The sequence below is a fragment of the Lemur catta genome, chromosome 10 (genome assembly GCF_020740605.2).
Source record: "Lemur catta isolate mLemCat1 chromosome 10, mLemCat1.pri, whole genome shotgun sequence".
Lineage (NCBI taxonomy): Eukaryota > Metazoa > Chordata > Mammalia > Primates > Lemuridae > Lemur > Lemur catta.
Window position 1 is genome coordinate 5,532,965 of NC_059137.1, and position 17,394 is coordinate 5,550,358.

Here is a 17,394-nt window from a genome sequence, read left to right on the forward strand (position 1 = left end):
GGCGGGGGCGGGGAGGGCAGCAACAAGCCGCGGTGTGGTCCCGTCGAGTCCGGCGGTTGGGGACCACAGCTCTAAAGGACTGCTTTATGACAACTCTCTAAAGCTATTCCTGATTCAAGGACTTAATCAAGTCACATTAATTCAACTAGATCCTGGTTGGTGTCCCCAAAGCTTGAGAGTGTGCTCCACGGTAGTCACTGCGGAGGTCAACTGCAGGAGGCTTGTCTCTAATCTCCGCTTTCCACTTCCACTGTTTTCTAGTTTTAGACGAGCCCCATGCTGAGACTGTAAAATCTTTTCTAGGGATGCACTGTATTTTTTTAGTTCCTGTATAACACTGTAGAATGATACTTTTAAGGACTTAAAAATTAGAATCCAAAGCCCAGCAAATGCCTGAGTCTAAACAAATATTGCCAAATATTGAGTAAGTCCCTTTAAGCTCATATAGTTTCATTAAGTGATTCAGTTCCAGTCTAATTTTGTCCTAACTTTTATAAAGCAAAGCAATCCACCAAGTTGCTAAAGCAATTCAGTACCAGTGTAAAAATTTCAGCTTACTATTAATACATTTAAAACATCTATTAGAATTACACTTAACAAGGGCGCCCTCTAGTGGGCCACTGAAAGTAGACAATCAAAAGGTGCTTCCCGACCTGTTTATTTCCACTTCGTAGGTATCACCATTCAGCAGATAATGAATAGCACAGGCTGGCAGCTTGGGAGAGACCAATGAGAAGGACAGACAAGCTTAAATACGGCCCTGGTTAAAACCAAACCGAGGACTCAGACTCCCATTCTTCCCTATTCTCTTCTCTCTAGAGGCAAACAGCCTGGAAAACTTTCTCAAAAGTATGACAAGTGAACCAATCTATAGTTGCAACATAATGTTCAATTGTTTGCAAACTCCTCAAAACACGTATTACACCTTGAGATAGAAAAAAATCATCAGAACAGGTGTTACAACTTGAGATAGAAAAGATTAAAACGTTGTCTATTAAATTTACATAAAGAAAAGCATTTAATGAAAGAGTCAAGATGTTTGTTTTTCACAACTTCAAATGCAGTGTTTAGTTACTACTACTGAAACTGTCCTAGCTTTAAATTTTACTAGGTGACTCAAATAGTTATGAGCACTGTCAGGCGTTTATATCTCCTGACCCCTCCTTCAACCATACTCAGCTCCTAGAACCCAAAAACAGAAACTAATGATGTTAACCCATTTATGTATATCAAAAAATAGTGCGCCACATGTGAAATAAAACAGCACTTGCATGTAGTGCCCTTAAAAAGGAACGTTTCCCAAAACCTAAATCAAGGCACCACTTTTAGATAGTCAATGCAATGCACAGAAATTCTAATATTCCTCAGTGAGAGCTTCAGTATCTTTTTATCTTTTAACCCTGAATTATTCAATAGTTAATGCATTACTACTTCAGTTATAGCAGGAAAACAGCTTGCTTTTCCCATCTCCATTTTCTTTGTTTTCACTCTTATTTATCAGAGCATCCAAAAGTACATGGACCCAGAACATTCATTCTGTTATTGATAATTCAGCTTCTTACAAGTCACACTCCATGGCAGGACAGATAAAGGCAGCCTGGTGTGAACATACACCTACTGCTAAAATGAATGTGCAGTGAGAAACTGGATTCCTACCAAGCAAAAGGCTGCTTGGTTAACTTTATTCTTCCATTTGACTGCTGGGCTAACTGTACCAACTGTATTCTTCACTGTCATACTTGTGCTTTGAGTGAGGTGGGAATGGAGGCCAAAACAGACCATCTGCAGGCCAGGGATGCCGTGCTTTCTACTGGGGCAATTTCCTGGGGCACTGTGCCTTGTGAATGGTGGTGAGGGGAAGACAAAGGCTTCCCCATATTATTCCAGGGTGGGCGTCCATTTGGCTGGAACACTGTGCACTTTGAAAGACCTGAAACTACTCCCTTGTGCTGGGATCAGCTGGCAACCCCAGGGGCTAGGGGCACTGTTCACCTTCCACTCAGGCTGTCTTAGGACAGGAGAAAGCAGGTCTGTGGGCTGGCAGCAGCCACACAACTGTCGATGCAGATGAAGTGATGACTTCTCAGGTCTTCACTGAGCACACATGGGGACCACACATTGGATTCTTTATTCCGGTGAGGTATGCCCAGTCCTATCCAGGAGTATCTCCTTATCCTTCCTGTTCTAAAAGCCTCTGGCGTGTTTCCATCACAATTTCCTCCATTATTTCTGGCTTTAAGATATCTTTGATCTGAAAAAGAAGGGAAAAAGGTATTTGTTCAAAAAAGAAACCAACCATAAGCAGACCACCAAGCCAACCCAAATGTAGAAACCAAGTGTCTTCAACATAAGCCTTTTGTATTCCTTTCAGGTATCAGGGGCTAAGAGCTGCAAGATACGATCTGCTAGACCCAGCTTAATAAATCAGCAAGATTCTCTGGGATACAGCTAACAAGAACAAAGATATCATTCTGACATTCATCAGAAAGACAACTGAAATTTGGGATGGGCAAGATGAAGCCCAGGGGATTACATCATAAACTTGTCCCACCTGACTCCTCCATCCCCCACCAAATCCTGAGACTGACACTAAACATTGAGCATACTGCAAGCATTTTGGGGAAAGACCTACCAGACACTGATAAAGGCCATCCTGCAGGCCAGTTCATACTGACGGACATGGTAATCAAAGTACCCGGGCACCACGCTTGCTGTCTCTGAGGAAACAGCAGCTCACACGTCAGTGAGGGAAGGGAAGCCCTGGGTCGAGTACCTGGTGTGGAAGGGATGCTTCATAGCAATACAGGATACTGGTATCATACAGCATCATCCTCTGGGTTACCAGCGAGATGATGCAGTTCCGAAGCCGGGATATCACCTCTCGATCAGCAAGGGAAACAGGCTAGGAGGGGGAGCAAAGGGGGAGGGAAGAGATATAAAAGCAGGACCAAAAATAGGTGAATGGTCACAGTAAATCACTGAAAAGAAATCATTTATGACTCAGACAATAGCACTCTGGGATTCCAAACCAACCAAACAGCTAACTCCAAGTGAGACTAAAAAGGATGGCTGCTTCAGTGGCTCTGGGGCTGTTACCTTGCAACTTTGTCTCTGCCAGCAAAACTCAAACCAGTCACTGAGTTCATCTCTTTAGAAAAGAGAAGGCAATACAGTGTTCATGAACATACCTTCATGGAAATTCAAACTAACTCAGACTACAGCAGTAACATAGTTAAAAAACAATGAACCCCACCTGCCACAAAAACACAGCGGAGACTGAGTGCCACTCCATCCCACCAACAGTGGCAACAGTGTTTACTCACCTCCAGGTTTGCAATGAAGCCCCCTGCATCCTCTTCTTTGTGTTCAGGCGTCGGGTAGATCCATATGAAGCCGTTGTTACCCAGAATCACTGAGGCACCACATGGCAAGTCATGGAAGTGGGTCTTCTGCCGTTTCACCAGGGAGGGAGAAACCTGGACCAAAACACCCTGACCTAGCTAAAGAAATACATAAAGTAGGTCATTGTAAGATCATCAATGAGATGAATGAAAAGTAGATTAGAGAATATACATAAGCCCAGGAGTTTGAGGTTGCTGTGAGCTAGGCTGATGCCATGGCACTCACTCTAGCCCGGGCAACAGAGCAAGACTCTGTCTCAAAAAAAAAAAAATAAATAAATAAATAAAAAATAGAGACTACATATCCTAGTTATATTCAAATCAGTGTCCTTCCTATTAATAATTGCTGTCACCTATGTGCATATACATAGTATGCATTTTTGCAGAGAACACTTCTGGATTCATAGGCTGTTCATACATCCCAATGAAACCTGACTTTCAGTACTGTTCCATCACTGCCTGTGGCGAGCGCCCTTGCGTTCTAATCCAGGGTTGGTGCACTGGCTGTGAGAGACGCTGGAGCCAATGGGGACGTGAGCTCGAGCCTCCTGCTGGCCCAGGACCACTGTCCTATTCCACCATCCTACTCATACCCGAACATCAAACACCTACCCTGCCCATGAGATGGGTGCCACTGGGTAGGTGAGGTGACGGGCCAGAGCTGGGTACAAACCCACAGTCCACATCCTGCTGAGGGAGGGTCTGTAGCACTCAGGCCCGTGAAGGCCAGCAACAGCAACAGCACAGCGTCCCTCTACTTCACGCACGTGAACGTGGTGGCCGCAGCCGCTCCATCAAGGGAAGAGGTTTTTGTTCCATTCAGAAAATGAAAAGGTTCACCCTGGTAAAGCTGAGAGACTAGTGAATCCTAATTTGTTTTAGACAGTGTGCTGTCCTTAAGAAAACACAGCCTCTATAATGTGACCTCATACAAGAAAAGCAGTGAAATTACATTTAGAATCTGACAGGACAAAGCAATCTGTGCTAGCAGTAACATCCACTTAATTGAGTGGACGTTCGTCTAAGGGCTGTTTCCTCAGGTCCCGGGTGGCCTCTCAGCTGTGGCGCGTGCTGAGCTGCAGCGCCCCCTGGAGGGGACAGAGACAGCAGCGCCTCAGAGCCCAGGGTCAGAGGGGCTCTCACGCCAGAAGTCTCCTCAGGAGAAAAAGGATAACCGCCGTCCTTTACAGCGCTACTGACCCCAACCTTCCTTCCATTAAGTTCAGGGAACACGATCGGTCTGTGTGATGCCAGCCATTATTAGCGCTCATCTACTGGGGTTCTTTAGGTCAGAGTTCCAGAGAACTATGGGGATTTAGAAATGGACTTGAGGTCTCAGTCAGCAAACAGGAACGTCAAGAGCCAACTTACTTTTCCATATTTCAGGCTCCTCGTGTGCAGAGAGACAGCTCCATCGGAGAACACTGCCTGGACCTCAGCCTGGCCAGGGTGGTGAAGGCACAAACAGCAGCCTGGGCCACCCACTCTCATGTCTCCTGTGTCCCCCAGCCCCTGACCCCACACCTCCATCTTTTCCTCCCATCTCCAACGGTCCAGCTCAACAACCTTAGACATCTAAACAGACTGAGAGGACACCACTGTGACCTCACGTCTTCCCTTCGTTGTCATGAATATCTCAATGTGAACGACACCTTTTCTACTCCCTAGTATGAAAGTTAACATCATTAGGAAAACTTGAGTCTAACCTAAAGCACAGGCCACCATAAGTTACAAGACCCAAAGAAACAACTTAGCAGCAGGTCTGAACAAGAGCTGGGGAGTCAATCTGAGTTAAGGACACAGAGAAAGGCTACAGCAGAGCCCCTGACACTTGATCTAAGACTCAGGTCCCTGCAACGACTCCCCTGAGGCCCCTGTCAGAGATACGATGTAAGGCCCATTTCCCAGCCCCGCTGAAAAGCCTCAAAGGCTAGAATGCAGAGTGCAGGATACACTGATAAGGTCCCCTTCCTGTAAGAAGCCTCTCATTGCAAGCTCATCTTCTGCAGATCTTCTCCTCTGAAATACACAAAGAAGAAACGACCACGTTACTTAAGTCAGAGCATCAGAAAGCTCTCTCTCCATTGCTGCTTTCCCTTTCACTTCCTTTTGAGATCTTTGAAGCCAACCACAATATTGAAGCACTAAGAACCATGGGAAGAGTAGGCAGATCACGACTCTCCATCTGGGGGGCCTTTCCACAGCTCCCTTTCTCCATCCTCTTTCCCTCCCTCCTCTGAGTAACTTTCAAACTCTCCCAGTCTGCCCCAGCCAACCTTTCCACACTCACCTTCCATGACAGCTCTGTCCCAGCAGGACCAGACTACCCCCTGCTCGGCATGTCTCTGCTCACACATTTCCCTACATCTCAAACTCCCTGAATTCGTCATTTAAATTCTCTCCATCCTTCCAGGATCAACTCCAATGCCAGTCTTCCCTATGAGCGTCTCTGAAATTTATCACTCCTTTTGTACAACCACACGCTTGTTGTTTCTCCTACCAACAGGTTTTGGATCAGTTATCTCACATCCCCTGCGAGGGAACTCAGTCGTGCTTGGCGTTCTCCACAGAACCAGCACAGTGAGCCTCTCGGTAAATATATGCTGGCCTGAAGATAAAGGTAAACCATGGTATTTTACAGACAGCTGTAGCTTAGTTACTGTGGTTGTCTGGAATAAACAGGTGTCTTTCAAGTGAAAAAGTGGTATAAAGACAATTTTCAAGGAACATCTTCACTGTGCAAAGCTGATCCATCCAGAAAAGGAAAATTTTTAGCACCAACATCTAAGAGTTTCTCTGCCCAACTCTCTTTTCAGATTCCATCCCGTGGATGTTTCTGATCTTACCGTATGCCAATTGCTGCCTATCTGGGGACACCTGGGCCAGGTGAAAAGTCTACGTATACATCCAGACAGCACACTTCGCGGCAAACAAATAGGAGTAAAAGGGGCAACCTTAGTGTAAACCAAAGTTCTCTTGTAGAGCAAAGGACCCCACAGGTCCCCTTAGCCAACTGGCCCTAATCCAGGGCCCAGCTGGAGCCCTTACCAGCTCTCCTCCAGGGAGGTTCATGGACGAGAGAAGCAAGACTGAATCCAGCCTGGAGTTGGTCTCCACCTTCCACCTCTTTTGTTGAACCTAAAAACCAAAGAAGTTCCACACATAGAGACATGCTCCAGGGGCAAGAGCTCACGTCATAAGTGACCAGTAATCCCAAATGGAACATCAGAGGTCACACAATAGCCAAATGCAATGAATGCGTTTTTCATGTAATTACATATAGAATGACTATCCCATTCATTAAGTCACCAGCTTGCCTTACTTTGTAAACACCCATTTGATACCAACTTTACCTCTGTGATTCTCCCCACTACAATGTCTCCCACTTCACCATTGTATCTGAAAGATAAAACGAAAGGTCATCCATCAGTGAACAGACTTTCTTACAAAACCAAGCATGTTTGAGATTTCAGTTAAACAGGATAAGGGCCTTGATTAGGCACCACATTTAGCAAATTCATGTAACTATACTGTTTGGACTTATTTTTAGAAACTGTTAACTTCAAACATTCCTCTGTGTATAAAGTCTCCATTAACTATCCTTAAACGAATCATTATTCCAAGTAGTTCGTTTTGCTCAAAATCCCTATTTTGTTCGATTACATGACAATGAGAAGCATGGAGTATTTTCCTGTGGAACATGGATGAGTTCTGCACCAGCCAAAGGAGAAAAGAAATTCTGAGTTGGACACCACCCAAACCGGTCTACTTGCTATCTGTCTCCCCATGCACTGCCTGCCCGTCTCAAGCCCCTCTGCAAGTTCCTCATTTCCAATTCCAGTGACAAAGCATTCGATGCTGAGGCTCAGTACTTAGACCTCTTCGCTTTTCCACCCACACTCACCTTAGTGAGCTCATCCAATCTAACGGCTTTAAAACACCACTGATGACTGCACCACTCCCTTGAATTCCAGGTTCAACTGCTAGCTACCCAACATCACCACTTAGATGACTAATAAGCATGTTGAAATGTAACAAGCCCAAAACTAAGCTTTCCAGCAGCCCCCTCCCCTCCATAGTGTATTGAGATAGGGGACAACTCATCCCCTCAGTAAATGGTGACTCCATCCCCACTTGGAGCTACCCTTGATTTCTCTCTCTCTCATGCTCCAGGACAAGTCCAGCAGCAAATCCTGCTGGCTCTACCCTTAAAATATATGCAGGAAATAAAAGGCATCCTAATAGGAAAGGAAGAAATAAAACTATCTCTATTCACAGGTGACAGAGTCCTATATATAGAAAAACCCAAAGAATACAAAATCCAACATTCTTTCATGATGAAAACACTCAGAAAACAAAAATCTATGCAGAATCTAATCACTCCTCCCCACTTTCACTGCTGCCACCTTAATCCAAGCTACCATCACTTCAGATGATGAATATGGTCCCTGGTGCAACACCTAAGCCTGCCCCCAATCCCCCTTCAATCTTCCCACAGCAGCCAGAGTGACTTTATTAAAACCTAAGTCAGATCATGTACCTCCTCTGCTTCACCCCTTCCAGGGGCTTCCCAGATTACACAAAGTGAAATCCAAAATGCTTATCATAGCTACAAGGCAGGCCAACCATCTGCCCACCTCAGCTCTCTGCCTGTATCTACTCTTACTTTCCCCCTCACACATTCTGTTCCAATCCCACTGGCTTCATTTCTGGGACCAACCTTTATTGAACACTTCCAGGTATCAGGCCCTGTACTAAGGTGCTCTACGTGCACCATCTCACTGAATTCTAATGAAAATCCTATGAGGCAGGCCATGCTATTATTCTTACTTGCAGAGGAGCTAACCAAGGCTTGGAGAGGTCATGTAACATGGGGAAACCTTTGAAGCCCACACTGATCTATACTACCCTTCCTACAGTCATGTTCAAAATCACAGACCTACAGCGTGATAGGGCAGGCAGGGGTGGGGGTGGGACGTAAAAGGAGGCAAAAAAGACCTGGTTGTACAGCATGGAGACTGCAAGAAAGAGAATACACACCTTTGTTCTCACCTTGTTTTCAAAGCTTTCACACAGATCAACTTGTTTACTCTCTCCACAGAGCCAGCCACAGATGCAATGAGCTTCTCTTCCCCCATATATGTTCCATGGCCTCTGTTGCAAGATGAAGATACAAAGAAAGGATACCAGTGTAACACTTGAGGTGACCTCTCCTGTCAAGAACAATGTGTTCCTCAAACCTAATGGGCTCCTCCTGCAGTAAATCCTGGCTTTTGTGCTGGCTGCTCTCTCTGCTTGGAACATTCCTTTTCCAGAGAGCTACATGGATATCTCTCTCATGTTACTCAAGTCTGCTCAGATGTCACATTCTCCAGCGGGCCTACCTAGACTACCCTACTTCAAAACAGTATCCCACCCCACTGCCAGCACTTCCACCATATTCCCAACCACATTCCACTTACCCTGCTCCACTTTTTTTTCCCATTGCATTTACTGCCTAACGTTCGGTATAACTTATCTGTTGCATTTATTGCTTATTATCTGTCTCTCCCTGTTAGAACTCCACCAGGACAGAGATTTTCACTTTGTTCACTGTTATACCTCAACTGCACAGGATATATGTTGAAAGCATGAATGAATCTTAAGATTTCCTAGGATCCAATAATCTTTAAGGAGATTAAAGGGCAATGCTGTAAATGCTGTCTGTACCCCATATATGTACATGTGTACCAACAAAAAAGCCTGAAATACCACTAGCATTTAGCTATGATGGTGATATAATGGAAGATTCTGCTTTTCTTATACTATTATCTCATTTAATCCTCAATACCCTATCAAATATTATCATCACTATCTCTCAGAAGAGGAAACTGACTTTAGAGAGGTAACATAGCTAATAAAATATGATGGTGGCAGAACTGGAACCCCGAACGTCTGACTCAAGAGCCTGCCCTCTAAACTACAACACACCGTACTGCCCTTAGATTTAAAGTTTGTATAATTCGGTGCATGTAGCACAATATATGTTTGCCCTAAGCCCAATCAGTTACTGCTTCCAAAACCGAGCCCCTAGTTGGGAGATGAAACTGAGGGAGAATCTGGAAGCCAAGTCAGGAACGCCCACTGTCCTCTTAACTGAAAACTGGAGAGACCCCTGCTCTTAACCCTCCCGTTTTCCAGGTTTTCAACAAGAAAGGCTCAAAGATCTGGGCTTCAAGCAGAGGACCCAAAACTCATGGCCACCAGAGGTCAAGAGAAGAGGGCTTTAGGGGGTTGAGACAAATGCAGACGGAGACACAAGATGCAGGGAGTAAGAAGCACGATGCTCAGAAACGAGGCAACTGGGATGCTCAAGGGATGAGCCCTGGTCCCGCGGGTAGTTCAAAGCAAGGCGCCAAAGTTCGGGTTTCGGGCCAGCAGACCACGTGCAGAGGGCCCTGCAGCCGCTCTCTGCGGCCCTGAGGCCCCCAAGTCCCCACGTACCGCATGAAACCAGTGTCCGTAGTGATCGTGTCCCCCGGCACCACCAAGTGTTTCTTAGACTCGCGGCCTAGGCTCTCGCTAAGACGCTTTCGAGCAACTGGAAGCCTCATCTCCATCGCCATCTTGGCGCCAATGACTTGCGCAGGCGCAGCTAGGCGGTGAGCCGCGATATCCGGCTCCGCGACTCCCAGCGGCGCTCCGAGGGGCGGGGCGGGGCGGGGTGGGGCGGGGCTTCACAGCAGCCGCCAATGGGAACGCACAGTATGGCGGCCATGTTGACTATTGGCAACCATTTAGGTTAACCTGAAGGAAAGGAGGGAACCGAGTTGCCATGTTTACTATTGGCAAGGAAGCCTCTGTGCAATAAAAAATCTTACATTGTGTAGTGTATGACTTTTTACTAAAACTATCTCGTATCCATCATCCCAGTTATTGTTCGCCAGGGTTAGAGATCATTGAGGAATGGACCTCTGAATTCTTGTCCAACTCTAAGCAGCTAAAATCTGATATTTTGTATGCGAGAGCTCAGGAGGATCAGGAGATGAGATCTATAGAAAACACTAGAACAGAAAGAAGAGCCCCTTTTCATACCGTTCCTAGTAGCCCCAGTATTCTATATTGCTGCCGCCCTGTGGATGCTGGTTCATCACCTATACCCCTAAACAGTGTTCCAGATACTACTCACTTGGTTCTGTTCTTCAGTAAAGACCTCTTTTGGCTGAGCTGATTTACTCTAACATTTCTTTGGAAAAAATGAGAAACCATCTAAGAAAACAGATCAAACCTTGCAAGACAATTATATTTTGTGGGGAGGCAAAAGCACACCTAATACAAAGATCTTCGCTTGCGTTTACTCATACCGCCAACTGAGTGCTCTCTGCGTGCCAGGCGCTGTTATGAGGACTCAGCGGTGGATACATAGATGTCTATGTGGCCTTTTCTGCGGCTCTGTTTAACAGGAGCCTTTCCCTTGTCCCTTCTCCCCCTTTCCCTCCCCTTGCCCCGCATGGTTTACGGCATTCACAACAAACTCCGTTTCAACCCCAGGGAATTGGAGATGATAATTCGCCACGCACAGGGACTCTGAAGAGGCTTAAATTAAATAACTTGCATCATTCACGCACGTTGTGGTCAATAAATCAAGTCCACTGCCTTCTGGAGATCCATCAGGCCAATTGTTTTATAAATCTTCAGAAAGATAGCATTTATTTCACTCGAGGCTCATGACTACGCTTGTCAAGAAAGCCAACCCTGCCAGGAAGTCGAGGACATAAATGCTAGTGCCCCACAGGTCATGGGTAAGTGGACGGGCCAGACCCTCGGCCTCCCCCTAGCATGGCTAGAGCCAAAAAAGTGCCACAACGGCACAACTGTTGAGTCGGGCTGCAGCCATAAGAGGGCGATGATGTCCTTTGAGCCAGCATAGTCCAGGCAGCTAGGGAGCAAGGCCCAGGGAGTGTCCCTAGACCAAGGAGTATAGTCCTGACATCACCCAGTTTCATCCTAGGAGGGATGGACACAACTTTAACCCACCCATTGCCACAGCCCTTACCTTCATGGAGCCTCTCGCAAGGTTGGCATTGCCGATACCTATTTATAGAGGAGGAAACTGAGACTCAAAAAGTACTAGAATTCACATAGCAGATGTCTGCAAGGCCAGTGTTTGTTCCAACTGCATGTGTTTTACCCCAGAGCCTGCACTGTTCACCAAACATTTCCTGAGTGCTTTGCTGGTCCTTTGCTGAGTGTTTTACAAGCATTATGTTATTTATTTATTTCTTTTAGCCCACCTTGGAGGTAGGCATTATTGTCCCTGACAGTCATTTGGGACCACTGAGTCCCCAAAACAGACCTGCCTCTGGGATTAGGCTCGAAGCCTCAGACTGCCACCCGGGGCTCCTTTCTGCATCACACTGGCCTCTTTGTCACACCCACACGTGTGGGCACCTGGAAACAGCTGCACATCCCAGGGAGCTTGTTAAAAATATAAATTCCTGAGCTCAGATTTAGGCAGTGAGGTTCTGCAAAGGGAGGGTGAATGTGTGTTTTAATTCCCTGTGTGATTTCAGTGGCCAGTCAGGTCTAACATTTGCTGATTCCCCCCACATCTGTGTATCTCTACAACCACCCCAGGCTGATCAATGTCATTTCTACTGGAGTGACGGTAATAACCTCCTAGCTTGTCTCCCTAATTTTGTATTTGCCCCTCCTACCATCCAGTGTCCATACAGCAGCCAGAGGGAGCTTTTTAAAACAGATCATATTAAATCATGTCCTTCCTTAAACACTTTTGGCAGCTTCTCTTTACACTAAGAATAAAATCCAAATTCATTATCATGAGCCCTGCCTATCTCTGACCACACTGTCTTCCTAACCTTCTGTGTTACCCATTACACTGCAGCCAGACCCACTGGCCTCGCCTTGGTTCCACGAACACCAAGCTCATCACCAGCCCAGATGGTTTGTTTTGGGCCCTTTCTATCTGGAATTCTCTTCTGTGAGTTCTTTGTGTGGCTGGCTCCTCCTTCTCGCTCATGTCTCGCTCAAATATCACCTCCTCAGAGAAGACTTCCCTGGTTACCTTATCTGGAACAACCCTCCGGGCCCTTTTTTTCTTTCCTTCTTTCTTTCCTTCTTTCTTTCTTTCTTTCCTTCTTTCTTTCTTTCCCTCTCTCTCTCTCTCTCTCTCTTTCTTTCTTTCTTTCTTTCTTTTCTTTTCTTTCTTTCTTTCTTTCTTTCTTTCTTTCTTTCTTTCTTTCTTTCTTTCTTTTCTTTCTTTCTTTCCTTCTTTCTTTCTTTTCTTTCTTTCTTTCTTTCTTTCTTTCTTTCTTTCTTTCTTTCTTTCTTTCTCTCTCTCTCTCTCTCTCTCTCTCTCTCTCTCTCTCTCTTTCTCTCTTTCTCTCTTTCTCTCTTTCTTTCTTTCTTTCTTTCTTTCTTTCTTTCTTTCTTTCTTTCTTTCCTTTCTTTTTTTTTTGAGACAGGGTCTCGCTCTGTCACCCAGGCTAGAGTGCCATGGCATTAGCCTAGCTCACAGCAACCTCAAACTCCTGGGCTCAAGCGATCCTCCTGCCTCAGCCTCCTGAGTAGCTGGGACTACAGGCAAACACCACCACACCCAGCTAATTTTTTTCTATTTTTAGTAGATACAAGGTCTTGCTTTTGCTCAGGGTGGTCTTGAACTCCTTACCTCAAGCGATCCTCCCATCTCGGCCTCCCAGAGTGCTAGGATTGCAGGCATCAGCCACCGCGCCTGGTCCGAGTCCCGTTTTTATCACTTGATCCTGTTTTATTTCTCATCACTGAATGTTCCCTTTGTTTATTGCAGACTTCCCCCACTAGGATGTGAGTGCTCTGAGAACAGGGACTGTATCTACTCCGTTCAATGTGCATTAGTGCTTAGAACCAGGTCTGGCACATAGAGGGCAGCCATAAAATATTTGTTGAAAAAATAGGATCTATTTACAAAATATCCATTTGCTCATCATCTGTCTTCCCCAGAGGATTTGAGCCTGACAAATACCCAGACTCTACTTTGTTCACTGCTCAGTTTCTAGAACTGTGATTGATACATAGTAGGCCCTTGTATCAATCATGTCTTTGATATTCTGAACTTTGATGTGTTGACATCTGGGGCCTTGCTCACCCTGGAGGCACTGCCCAACCCAGGGTTGGGTTAACTAATTCTAGACATAGTGAATAACTCACTCAGGAGCCATGCCTTTCAAATGGAAACCACCAATCCTGAGCACATACCCCCAAACGCCTCCTTTGCTAGGCTCCGCCACTCAGGGCCACTATCCACTTGCCCCAGTCACCCAGAGCCAGGTACCAGACAACTAGGTACAGCCTCTGTGCCCCAGAGCACACTGAACTTATTCAAGCTAAGCAATAAACTGCTTACCCTGCCTCACCCTTCCTGTCCTATGGAAACCACAATAAAGGACCCTGCCCAGTTCTCCCCTCACTCCTTCTCTCTCTGACCCACCCCAGTGCCTTCCTGTGTGCCCTGCCTCCTGTTTCGAGGAAACTGTGAGTACAACAAAGTTCTTTCTTTATGAGAGTCATTTCCTTGTCGGCATGTCTTACAATACCTGATTAAAACAAATCCTAGTACCCTTAAAACAGTTCTCACTAAGCATCTGTTGAATTAATGAATGAACTTACTCAATATGCATTGGCTGGGCACCAAGCATGTGTTGTGGGTTCACAGAGCTGGGTCATTTGCTGCCCCAGTCGTCAAGGTGCTAAGGTGTTCAAAGACGGGAGGGGGGGGGGGAGGAGAGACAGAAAAGCCTACCTGACAGGTGGCATTTGAGTGAGCCTTGAAGTGAGGGAACCATGGGCCCTTGGGAGTTGGGGTGGTGGACAGGGCAACTCCAAGTGAAAGTAACTGACAAGGAAATCTTGAAAAATATGAAAATAGAGGCAGCAGGGATTCCCTAGCCTGGAACTCTTGGCTCAATCCTCATCTACCCACTGGCTTCACCTTGTGTTTCATTAAAATGGTAAAAGTAGTTACATACATTTTCTAAGCAGAGATGTGCACAAAGATTTCTGCCTAAGGATGTCCATCAACGTATTGCTTCTCCTAAAAACATTAGAAATAGTCTTAACATCTATGGTCATTTTTAAGCATGTTCACAAATATTTTCATATTTCTCCAATCAAGAAGTGGGGTCTGTGCATCCCCCTCCCTTGCATCCGGGCAGGCTTGTGACTGCTTGGATAGACAGCATATGTCAGAAGTGCCTCTACGTGACTTCCAGCGCTAGGTCAGAATAGACCAAGCAAATTCCACCTGGTTCTCTTGAAACTCTTGTCTTTGAATCCCTGAGCTGACATGTAAGAAGTATGACTGCCCTGAGGTAGCCATGTCATGAGGAAGCAGTCAAGCATGGCAACTAACCAGCCACTGTCCTTAACTTTCCCCACCCACACACAGACAGACACACATCCCAGCAGGCCAGCTCTGAGGCAGAAGGAAGCTGAAAGCTCAGGATATCTGTTCCTCTAGTTCACGACATCCAAGGAAGACATCCAAGGAAGTGGGTTTCAGAAAAGGTTGGGGGAAGAGGGGTTAAACAGCTGTCTTAGGTGCCCTCTGGGGGATGCCCAGCGGAGTGGGTAGTAGGAACATTTACAATCCTTCTCGTCCACCAAAGCCATCCTTGTATTAACAATGCCTCCCATTTACTGAGCACTTACTGTGTGCCAGGCACTGAGCCATGTGCTTTATTCATGTATGTACATTATCCCATGTAATCATTATGACATATTTAGGAACAGATCGTGCCACTTTCCATGTGAGGAATCTGGGACACAAAGATGTTAGTTCACTTGCTCAAGGGCACACAGCCAGTGAATGGCAAAGTGGAGCTTCAAACCCAGACCATTGGCCGCTATCTAGAATCCTCTATTGCTGAAGGTCCTGGATCATGCAATAAGGCAAGGAAAAACAGAAGACATCCCAATCAGAATGGAAGAAGCAAAAGTGTCTTTATTCACAGACAACGTGATCGTGTACACAGAAAGGCCTAAGGAATATACAAAATGATACCGGAATGAGTAAGTAAGCTTTGCAAGGTTGAAGACCACAGGGTCAATGCACAGCACCGCGTCCCTGTGGAACATGCAGAAAGCCCTTTGGACTGAATCTGCAGGCTGACCAGGAGGTGGTGATGCCTGTGGTCATGAACCTGGCTTCTGGGGTCAGACGCCTGCGGGGGAACCCAACCCCGCTCTGCCACTCGCTGGTTGAGTGACGTGGACAAATGATTTACTCTTTCTATGCCTCAGTTTTCTCCTACTTCAAATGGATATTAATTAAAAGAGCATGGGCGGGGGGAGTATCGGCTTGCGGGTTTGTGGGGAGGATTCGTGGAATGCATGTGTCCAAATCCCTAAGCCCAGGCCTGGCCCACGGAAACTGCTGAGGCAGTGTCTGCATGCCTTTGTCTTGGGGGGGTGGGCTACACTCTCAGGAAAGGGCCCCGAGGCCTCTGCTGGGAAAGCAAGCAAGGTAAGAGGTTGGAGTCTTCAGCGTCCGGCCTCCCTCCAGCATGCAAATTCCTCAGGACCATGACTCACATCTGCTCATCCTGTGTCCCAGTGCAGCGGGGCACACGCAGGGCCGCGCTCTTCTACGGACGCAGGTCCCTGCGCGAATCAGAGGCACCTCGTCTGCAGTTACAGATGGCTGCCACCAGGTGGGTTCTGGAGCCTGGGTTGCGGGCCCTGTGACCCGCTAGCTGGAACTTCACAGAACAGAATGACCTATGGAGAGCAACTTAGATTTTTATGCAAGGGTCCCACTGACCTCTGAAGTCTGACTCCTGCAGGCTCTTCTTCAGGAAGCATCCTTTGCTGCGAGGCTCGACACGTGGGCCACTGCACCCACCGCATCTGGAGTGAAGGGAACACAAGACAGATTAGCTGTGGTCACAGGAACCTGAGATCTGGGTGCAGGCTTCCATGGGAAGAGGGTAATGCAGGGGCCACCAAAAGCACGGTGATCCTGATGGTGAGCTATCAAAGGAAAGGCAAGGGGCGGCAGGGAGGCCGAGAACCAGGGTAACTTCCCCCGACTGGCCCCAGGGAGCAAACCACAGATGGGACCTGCAGGTGAATGCATCAGATATACATCTCTGCCGTGCCCCCATCTCCCAGGATGCCAGATGGATCCCCCAAAGTATGGGGGTCTTTGGGAGTACACACCTGAAATTCCGCGTGGGAGGCCTGTGTATACAAGTGTGAATTCCTGAGTGTCCGCAGGGGTGTGTGTGTCTGTGCACACACAGCCGGATGAGGATGCAGAGAGGTGTGCCTGTGGGATGCCAGGAACACGCCCACCCAGGGGTGGGAAGGATGACACTCTCACGGCTAGAATATGGAATATGCTGGAGCACAGGTATAAACTCACACTCCCCAGCGTGTACACCTCTTACTGGCCAGGAGATCCTGGAGAGGAGAGCTGGGCCTGGCCCTCTGTGGGCCGTGAAGCCCCCTGGCTGTACCTTGATGGCCTTCCTGCTCCTTGGTCTGCTGTGAGGAGGGTCTAGAAATGGGTGCCCAGACCACTTGCAAATTCTAGCTGTTGGGAGGGCACTTGGTGGTCATCTTGGCCTACCCCCACTGGCTGCTTGAACCCTTCAAGAAGGCCATGAAAATGGAAAAAAGTAAAGATATTGGGGAAGTGACACAATGAGTCAGCTGACAACCAGGAGAAGTCTGCCCAGCCCCTTTCGAGATGTGCACGTGCTTTGCATGGCAGCCCACCTCTTTGAGATCTGACATCCCAGTTGTGACAGAGAGAATTCTCCCTTTCAGCGGACACAGTAGTGAATTTCAACACCAGTAAGCGGAACAACTCTTACTATCCTCGTCCCGCTTCTCAGCACTTCCCATACCTCCTTGTCACGCAGACAAAAGTGTCCACCCATTCAGATGCTAAATGATAAATGTTCCAAGTAATTTTTATTTTAGAATACAAGAGAGGTACAAATATATTTAC

General features: G+C 46.8%; 1 protein-coding gene across 1 annotated transcript; it reads right to left on the reverse strand.

The window, feature by feature from the left end:
- Positions 1-994: 994 nt before the first annotated feature.
- EXOSC2 (exosome component 2) lies at positions 995-10,046 on the reverse strand. Its single transcript, XM_045563736.1, has 9 exons — positions 9,885-10,046; positions 8,454-8,555; positions 6,755-6,800; positions 6,450-6,539; positions 5,355-5,420; positions 4,773-4,841; positions 3,324-3,500; positions 2,774-2,902; positions 995-2,251 (listed from the first exon to the last, which is right to left on the reverse strand). Exons 1-9 carry the CDS (start codon positions 10,004-10,006, stop codon positions 2,171-2,173), a joined length of 882 nt encoding a protein of 293 aa, XP_045419692.1. The 5' UTR covers positions 10,007-10,046; the 3' UTR covers positions 995-2,170.
- Positions 10,047-17,394: the final 7,348 nt, after the last annotated feature.

Excerpts from the sequence above, each read along its gene's own strand:
- EXOSC2 (XM_045563736.1), bottom strand. The coding sequence starts at position 10,006 with ATGGCGATGGAGATGAGGCTTCCAGTTGCTCGAAAGCGTCTTAGCGAG. Across the intron at positions 8,556-9,884 it reads ACGGACACTGGTTTCATGCG|AGGCCATGGAACATATATGG; the intron begins GTACGTGGGGAC and ends ATCTTGCAACAG. Across the intron at positions 2,903-3,323 it reads GCTTCATTGCAAACCTGGAG|CCTGTTTCCCTTGCTGATCG; the intron begins GTGAGTAAACAC and ends TCCCCCTCCTAG.